This window comes from Ceratosolen solmsi, unplaced genomic scaffold (genome assembly GCF_000503995.2).
Source record: "Ceratosolen solmsi marchali unplaced genomic scaffold, CerSol_1.0 scaffold23, whole genome shotgun sequence".
NCBI lineage: Eukaryota > Metazoa > Arthropoda > Insecta > Hymenoptera > Agaonidae > Ceratosolen > Ceratosolen solmsi.
Genome location: NW_011948430.1, coordinates 1,975,131 through 1,984,701, shown reverse-complemented (window position 1 = coordinate 1,984,701; position 9,571 = coordinate 1,975,131). Strand labels below are relative to the sequence as shown.

At 35.4% G+C, this 9,571-nt stretch overlaps 1 protein-coding gene across 1 annotated transcript; it reads left to right on the top strand.

The window, feature by feature from the left end:
• The first annotated feature begins 237 nt into the window (after positions 1-237).
• Positions 238-9,106, top strand: LOC105363956 (retinol dehydrogenase 11). The gene is made up of 6 exons (XM_011501778.1): positions 238-649; positions 3,415-3,496; positions 5,966-6,270; positions 7,018-7,137; positions 8,074-8,284; positions 8,836-9,106. Exons 1-6 carry the CDS (start codon positions 532-534, stop codon positions 8,990-8,992), a joined length of 993 nt encoding a protein of 330 aa, XP_011500080.1. The 5' UTR covers positions 238-531; the 3' UTR covers positions 8,993-9,106.
• The last annotated feature ends 465 nt before the right edge of the window (positions 9,107-9,571 follow it).

Below are 9,571 nucleotides of genomic sequence, written 5' to 3'. Positions count from 1 at the left end.
CCACCCCCACCCCACCCACTCCCACCACCACCACCTCCTCCTCCTCCTCCTCCTCCTCCTCCTCCTCCTCCTCCTCCTCATCCTCATCCATCAAACCGGTAAAATTTTCCTGTTAATAATCGAGGGTGAAAGCGAGTGGAAACGACGATCGCGACGCGCCGTCAAGTATCGAAAATACGAGGCGCATCCGCATCGAAGCATCCGACAAGAATAACGGCCTAGCGGTACCCGAGTGCGCGTTCCTCCCCGGCTCCCCCACGTCCCTTATCGTATCGCCACGGCCGGCCATTCGACAACGTGCCTGCCCGTTTACCGCGGGACCCGATTGGTCGCCGGTAAGATCCAGCGGAACGCGACGCCGGGAGCCGGGGACAGCGCTAACGGTGGTTTCTCCATCCATCCTCCTCGGCGTGGCCCCGCACGCAGGCGTACGACGGCGTCTATGTCCCGCAGCCCGCGTCCGGCCGAATAACGTACGCGCCGGGTGATGCTTTGTCCGCGTCGGCTAGTTAGTCCCGAGGAAGAGGCGCGATGTGGCCGTTCAGTAGCAGCTGCCAGAGCAAGGTGCGCATGGTCGGCAAGACGGTCATCATCACCGGGGCCAACACCGGCATCGGCAAGGAGACCGCCCGTGACCTTTACAGGCGAGGTAACGTCACACGCTCTTGTTTTCAGCTCCCGATCTGCGCCCGCGCGTCCTCATATTTCTATCATTATTATTATTATTATTATTATTATTGCTATTGCTATTGTTTTTATTATAGTTGTCGTTGTCATCGTTGTCATCGTTGTCATCGTTGTCATCGTTGTCATCGTTGTCATCGTTGTTGTTGTTGTTGTTGTTGTTGTTGTTGTTGTTGTCATCGGTGGTATTGAAATTGAATGATAATTATGAATTCTGTGCATAGGAGGCGACTGTTTGGCTTTACGTGGGTAGCCAGCGGTATGTGGGCATTATTAATGGGCGGAATTCGGTTCGGAATAATGATTATACTTTACGGGGCAAAGTTTTGAAATGAAAAGCTGCCGATTTTCACGATATCGCGAAACTATTAATACAAAAATTCTCCATTAACGAACGGCATTTTTTACAATAATTTCACGCCAATTTGCTTTAAACTTAAAAAGGACAATATTATTCGTTAGCCAAGTTCTCGTTCGTTATTATGAAAAGTTTTTACGTACTTGCGAAGCCTCTCGACCACTCCTTATCTTTCAAATATATTATTATGTAAATGATAATTATATTTAAGCCTTTGGCTCGGGTATGAAAAATGAAAAATGAAAAATGAAAAATGAAAAAAGTAATGATAAACAATGAACGAAAGAATAAGTCGCGCATACAGGAGGCAATAGAGGAATCATTATAGGGATAACGATGTAGGAGGATCTGGTAATATTGATAAATCAAGTAATAATTTATCGATAGCGTACTTTTTAGTGGTTTTTGTATGACCGATATCGTACGTCGTCGTACCTAATAGAAATTAAAAACCTTACATTATCTTGTATTAACGTTGTTATGGGGAGTGGGAAAGAAATTCGAATTTTATACTAAATTAAAGTCGTAACTAAATAAATTTTTGTTCGATAAAGTACTTTAAAGATAATATTGGCTACACTGAGCAACAAATTTTTTTTTTCAAACGTCAAACCATCGTTCGTACAATCGCGCTATCTCGTGATGATGCGAAGGCAATCGACATTAAAACGAATTTACGAAAGAATTTCTTTACCTTTACGAGCGTGATTTGCATCTCGTGTGACACCAAACTAATTATATATATATATATATGTACGTTAAAACTTTCTTTTAAAGGTATACATTTGAACGTTATTACGAAAGAATATTGTTTCTTCTCCCCCCCCCCCAACCTCCAGCAACTTCCCGCTACCCCATTCCCCTCGCCCAAGACAAATACATATTATTAACTCAACAAATGCCAGACGCTTTAAACATTTTTTATACCAGTGTATGTATGCATATATATATATATATATATATATATATATAAATATAACGTAGCATTTTTATTATACAAGAACCTTACAAAATATATTTAAGAGTATTTTATGAAATTAAATAACGGCACATTAAGCTTTCCATAAAATCTTGTAATTTCTTCGGCCTTTTATTAATTTGTTTCCAAGCGAAAATATAAAAAAAATATTGTAAACTACTGGGAACTTATAATATCTTATGCCATTGTAAAATCATTGATCTCGTCAATATTATTTATTCAGTCCATTAGTACGATTTTCATAAAATTTTACGCAAATAATGTAAGCATTATTATAATGGAATAATAAATTACTAAATAAATTAAAAAATTAATACTATTATAATAAAATAGTTGTATTATTTATTCTGTAATTTCATAATGTTATCATAATTTTAACAGAGATACGAAAAATGTTTTAATATTATTTCACGGTCGATAGCAAAGTTCGACTTTATATTACACTTAAAGGTTAAATATAAAATTAACAATATTGATTTATAATTAAAATTATAAACTGCAGATAATATGCAAAAACAAGAACGTATTGTTGTTTTATTTATTTTTTTTATTTAATATATTTGTTTTATGTGTACTCCAAAATGAGAAAAGACTAGTATTTTCCATTTTCAAACATCAAATAATAGCGTAAACAATAATATTTGCTATTATGCGACTAATAAAAGGAAATGAATTATATAATCGTATCAATAATACTCGCATGAAAATTCATAAACAAAAGATATGCTAGTCGGGGAAAATATGTTATAAGATAGTAATTAAAAAGTACGCGATGTTATTTGATGTTAACCGCGAAATCGTACAATAAACATTCACGTTGTAAACAAATTCAATGTCATGACAAAGATATCAGCAAAACAATTAATGCTTTTAATTATGTCGAGATTATCGTTTATTTTAATTATAAGATTTTCAATTACGATGCATATTTTTGTTCAACCGTGTTTCTCGCGTCCTTGTTTTATATGAAACAAATTCAAATTAAATAGACTATAAGTTTTCGATTTACGTATATTTTCCAGTTTGCTACTTGTCAGTGTCAAGCTCCTTCGTATAAAATGTGACAAACTAGAATTTTCAAAATGTGCGCATTACTCGTAATAATAAAGGTGAATTAATTAGAGGTCTATAATATGAAATTTAATGACGTAAGATTTGAAAAATTTAAGATAAATTTTAAAAACTATCTATCTCCTCCGATTGGATGAAAAGGCAAAGCTTTGGAACGAAATATGAAAATATGATCGTAACGATTATTTTTATAATTAAAAATGCCATCTACTCAATCGTTAACATATTAATTTCACGTACTTTAAAAAGCACTGACTTGGTATTATTAATATATATTATGACCATATATACGAATAGACGTAAATATATTAATGTTTTTTAGGTGCAAGGGTGATATTGGCATGTAGAAACATTGAAAAAGCGAACGCAGCTATCGAAGAACTTAAGAATGTGCCACCTTCAAAGTAAGTAATTTAACATTACCGTCCATGGTTAAAAATAGGACATAAATCAAATCCGTTAGTTGATTATGTAACAGAACATATTAATCGTGTTGCATTAAAAGACGCGGGTGATGAAAAAATTCCATTTTAACGAGTACAAGTCTACCTCTATACGTTTTATTTCTCTATTCAAGCACATTAAATAGTATATTCATTTATAAACGATTATTTATAGTAAATTTTACTCTCGCATTAATTGTAAATAGATACATATTATTATCAAGCGATCAATATTAATATAAGCGATATAAGCGATATTAAGAATAATATTTAGAATTTAGTTAAATAATTAAATAATAAGCGGATATTTTAATAGAAATCAAAAAATATTTTATATTAAATTTGACAAATAAATGTATCTGAAAATTCTCTCGGACAAGAAGAAAGGAACATATATAAGTTACTAATTAATTTACAAGATATTTTTTTCTTATATTGTACAATCATTTCAATAGATTAATTACAGTAAAAATGTTTTTGTTTATTTAAAATGACGCCAAGTCTACACTCGCAACATAATGTAATCTCACAAAATACTACTAATATAAATGAAATATTATTTTTAATTTTGTTGTTTTTACAACTAACGAAAGTGATACTTTGTATAAGCGTATTAATTACTACTCCCCCATATTGATATTCAATCTAGAAGGAATAAAGATTAGACGCAACCAAGTTGAATTGTTTTGCTTAAAAAAAAGCAGAATATGTGTTTTTTTTCATTGATTATTAAAATGGAACAAACTTACGCGCCTCATTAATTTTATATCAATTCTTCATTATAGATAAAATTATTTATATTTATTTCACGATATAAAAAAAAAAAAAAATAAATAAATAGAAACACAGATAAATAGTAAATAAAATTGATAAACAGTTTACATATACATATATATATTTATATAAATATGCATATAACACGATATTTACTATTTATAATAGAAAAATTATAGAATATAATTTATGATAGATTTTGCATGACAGATTTTATATTTAAATCTCAAGCGTCAGTCGTCGAACCAAATACTATCGATCGAAGCTTTATTCTATTGATTTTTTAATTATATGGAATTATTCAAAGTGCGATGGTTGTTCAAGCTTTGTATGTACATTATGCGTTAATGTAGAAACATACGTGTATAAATAATTTAAAAACGCTTTATTATTTATCATTATTCATGTTATGTTATGTTACATTTGCGTTATTATATTATATTATCTATGATATATATTATTATAAATAATCTTTGCGAGTGTAGCAGCGAGTAGTAAGCTACTTTAACATAGTTATTAACTGTAATGATAAATGCATTTAGGCGGCATATTATTGCAATTACGTCGGCCAAATTCCTCGATGTAAGCATATTGGAATGAAGCTTGAAGTGTAAAACTTGAAATTGTTGGAAAAATCGTGATGGATTAAAATTTTCTCTTACTTTTCAAATTCCGACTCGTTAATTTCAAATGAAAATTAAAAATAGTAGTAAAATTAATTAAAGTTCAAAATACGAAGGAAATTTTCTTCATTAAATATGTCTTTTATTAATTGTTTTACGTTATTATTAACTTGGCGCCAGAAGTAGTGAAAGCAGTTAGGAAAACTTTTCTCAAAATTCTCGAAAGCATATATTTCGTTGGCTTATTAAAGCTTTAGTGTATCATAATGACATATAATTGACATTGATATTACGATAGGGTAACGAGTCCACGGTCATGTTACCCGCCATATTTTATATAATCATTTCATGTATGTCTAATGATAAGCGTAAATTTACATAGCGAATGCCGAACAAAATGATAAAACTAAGAAATTTTATGAACATGATTTTTATAATGTCTGATTATCGAGCTCGAAGACTTATTAATGCCGTACATGTAAATCACAATTAATTGCTTGATAAATTTATATAATGATAATCATGTGGATCATAAACATTATAAACAGTTGCCATTTTCAATTTACGGGAGCATTAAAATTATCTTTCATTTATTCAAAATTATACGAATAGTGAGTGCATCGAGTAGCATTGAAGATTGTGAAAAAGAATTTGTTCGAGGAATGTACCTTTCTTCGTTTTAATGTAGCGAGTGACACTGTGTCTTTCACTAAATAATTACACTAACGCGGCCCAACTATGCTAACGGTAACTTTCTATGCGATAAGACGTCACTCTTTAGTCGTCTAACGTATAGCTCGATAATACAAGGAAATTAATTTTCAATTTCAATATCAAAGTTAAGTAATATCTCAAATATTATCAATTCCAATTGACTCAGGCAATTGTAAGTAAATACACATTCTCAATGCCAAATATTCCATCGATATATTATCGATCAATGGAAGAAGAGTCGTTCGTGGTCAGGCAATATTAGGCCGCACCATTGACAAAAGCTACTTTCCCTTTGCTCATTTTCATGGTCAACGCGAAGCTCGCAGCGAGAGCAGTTCAAGGGCAAGCCGGGCGAACTGGCCGTTTACAAGCTCGACTTATGTAGCTTCGCGAGCGTGCGCAAGTGCGCGGCGTTGCTGTCGAGCACCGAGGACCAAATCCACGTGCTCATAAACAACGCCGGGGTGATGATGTGCCCGCAGCAGAAGACCGAGGACGGCTACGAGCTCCAGTTCCAGAGCAATCACCTCGGGCACTTTCTCTTTACGCTCCTCCTGTTGCCCAAGATCAAGGCCTCCGCCCCGGGTTGCAGGATCATTAACGTCTCGTCGATTGCCCACACGAGTAAGTCGAGGATTCGTCCCTCGGTAGTCCAGGTGATGCCCATCGGTGCTGTCCTTTCGTGCTCTCGGCGCGCTTGACGTAGACGCGACTCTAATTAATCTTAGACGATATTATGATTCTTATCGATTTGTTAACGGTAGTCTGCGGTAGCGTGTGTCTTAATGGGAGAGCGAGAGAGGGACAAAATCGACGAGGTCCTCCGCTACTTGTTGTGTAATCGCTTACGACGAGATCGTGTAATAATACGTTATTACATCGGGTACGTTATCTTGGTTTTTATAAGAATTAACACGATCAGGAGATAATTCGAGTTTTATACCGATTATACGCGCGCGCGCGCGCGCCTTCGCCTCTTCATTTTACGGCGAAAATCAGAATTTCGCATTTATCGGTACTCTGCTGAATTTTAAGCGCTCACGATTTTTCTTACATTTGCGACGAGTGATTTTATATTCCGTCGTGGGAGGATAGGAGTTGGAGGAGGAGAGGTAGGGATGGGTGTGCGCGCGCGTGTGCTTGCGTGTGCGTGTGCGTGTGCGTGAAATAAGGGAATAAAATATGTAAAATTAATCAACAACTATCCGGTTATTTTATCAGCTATTGTGCACATAAAGCACGGGGAAGCATTATTCTTGTATCCTCTGTGTCGAACGGGTGACGGGAAGAAGGTTTCTTTTTCTTTTTTTTCTCACTGTATTTCGCCGATGTATGATCGTATATTAATAACGTTGCCGTAACTTATTTCAGGTGGACGAATGCACTTCGACGACTTGAACTTGGATAATTCGTACACAGCATTCAAAGCTTATGTGCAGAGCAAATTAGCCAACGTATTATTTACGAAGGAGCTGACTCGTAAACTCAAAGGTGATTCATAAAAACGAATAAAAAAATTCAAATAATAATAATAATACACGGAAAAATATTAAGCAATAAAAAGTTATAGGTATTGATTCTTTAAAAAAAAATATAGTTAGCAAATATGACAAAATACAGCCAATGAAAGCCGGGGACATTAAAGTGAGGGAGGGATAGAGAGAGAGAGAGAGAGAGAGAGAGAGAGAGAGCCCACACTGAGATAATAACTATACGTTTTTCGGCTATTATCGAAAGGCTTTAATTATTATCCGGTGACATTTAAAGTTAAAGGTTAAGGGTGGACCGTGAATCGCATTGGTATATAAAGATATGTAAATAAATACTATTTCGTTTGAGGTTCGGATGATAAATACTATTTTTCAATATTATCTAAATCAATATTATCAATATTATGATTAAATCATGCTAGGAATTTTTATTATTATCTCCAAAAAGCAAAATAATAACAAAGTGATACCTACCGAATTTACGCTACGATAGGTGTCGTGAAATTTTACAAGGTACTATTGCGTAAAGAGGTTATTTCAATTTTATAATGAAATTATTAAGCGAAAGATATATCGATTAATAAAGCATACGACCATGTGAAATGGATCCCATTAAAGCGTCTCTTGTATAATTTAAGAGATAACGATGGTTTCTCACATTTGGAGTAAAATTTAACGAATCCATAAAGGTAAGAATGAATTGTAACTTTTGGCATTTGTGTGAACGGTCGTCGACTATGCTAAGAGAGAGAGAGAGAGAGAGAGAGAGAGAGAGAGAGAGAGAGAGTAAAATCTTATATTCAAAATTTAACAGAGGTCGCGAACACCTCCATCCCCCTCCCTCAACCCCCGTATATTTCCAAGTTTTCAACAACTCGCCTAAATAAGCTTGAAAAAAAATCGTTAAATGTTCGTCGTTTGCGATCATGAATTACAGATTCGGGTATCGAGGGCCTGACGACCTACACTCTCCATCCGGGTGTCATCTCGACGGAGCTCGGCAGGCACATCGGCAAGTCGTTCATTGGCGCCAAGTTCATGTTGCGGATCGCCAAGCTGTTCATCAAAACCCCGGAGCTCGGCGCCCAGACGACGATACACTGCGCGGTCGACGAGGCGGCGGGCAACGACACCGGATTGTATTACAAGTGAGCGAGAGACTCTTTGATAAAGACAGTGCTCGAGTCCGCCGATCTGCCCGTGGGATTATTCATTTTGTTTTCATGCAGCGAGGGTGGGAGGGTGGGAGGGAGTGGCCCGCCGCGGTTTCCTTCGGCTTTCCACTTTTCTCTTACGCTCACCGAGGTTCGGCGCCTCTTGGGAACGAGACGCTCTTTAAGGCGCTCGAATTATTATAATTAGGCAGTTTTTTTTTTCATTTCTTTTTTTTTTTTCTTTTTTTTTTTCGGATAAGGGATGCGCTAGGCTGGGGGATAACGGGGACTCGATGGAGGATCGAGATTTCCTCAGCAAACCAAGAATTTCTATTATCTTTTTATAAAAGTATGGAGCTAATGACGCATTCATGGAGTTTTCATAAGATTTGCGAATAACCACGACGTGTCGGATGAGCGAGAAGCTTTACTCTTACACAATTACCGCCATTACGTATATTCCTTGAAATGTTCTCGGGATTAATCAGCGCTAAATAAAATATACCCTTGGTTGGCTCAATGTGCTTTATTTTTTTTGTATGCAGGGAGTGCGCAGTGGCATCGCCATCGTCTTACGCCGAGAATCTGGCGGACGCCGAAAAATTGTGGGATGAGAGCCTCAAGATGGTTCAACTGCCATTGAAAACTAATCTTTCGGAATTGCTGAAAGCAATATCGGAACAAGCGCCGCCTTCCCAATGAAAGCGTAATTCAGCGATTGTGCCTCGATTAGATTATTAGATTTTAAATTTTACGTTAATTTGCTTTTAACATAAAATTAAAAAGCGTTGAAGGGTCAGAAAACGGTTTATACCATTTGTTATCTCCATTTGTTTTGAAGCCGCCCATGTCGGCCATTTTACACATTGTCGTATTATAATTTTTAAAATTGTATACCCGAAAGAATATTTTTTACATAAAATAGGAAATAAAATTTTTTGAATTGACATTGTTCGTCGGTGAGATTATTTGCATCGTGACTATTTATTGTTATGTCCATAGCAATTATCAGTTTTATCATGTACGGTAAGTATCGTAAGAAGCAATAAATAATATCATTCGATCAATATTCATCTTCCAATTAATGTATAAGCATATTCGTTATAAATCTAATGCGTTGCTTAATCGATCATACGAGCAATGACATAAAGCTGACGAATAATACTCTACTTATTAAATATCGATAGCTTTCAATTTTTCTAAAAGTAGAAAAACCGCATCACATATCGTTTCTCAATATTTCGCGACTCCTTAAACAAATCTTTCAGTTTAATATTTCTG

Bases quoted from the DNA above. Each gene is read 5' to 3' on its own strand.
- LOC105363956 (XM_011501778.1), top strand. From the start codon at position 532: ATGTGGCCGTTCAGTAGCAGCTGCCAGAGCAAGGTGCGCATGGTCGGC. The intron at 3,497-5,965 runs GTAAGTAATTTA...GTCAACGCGAAG, and splicing joins AAGAATGTGCCACCTTCAAA to CTCGCAGCGAGAGCAGTTCA. The intron at 6,271-7,017 runs GTAAGTCGAGGA...AACTTATTTCAG, and splicing joins CTCGTCGATTGCCCACACGA to GTGGACGAATGCACTTCGAC.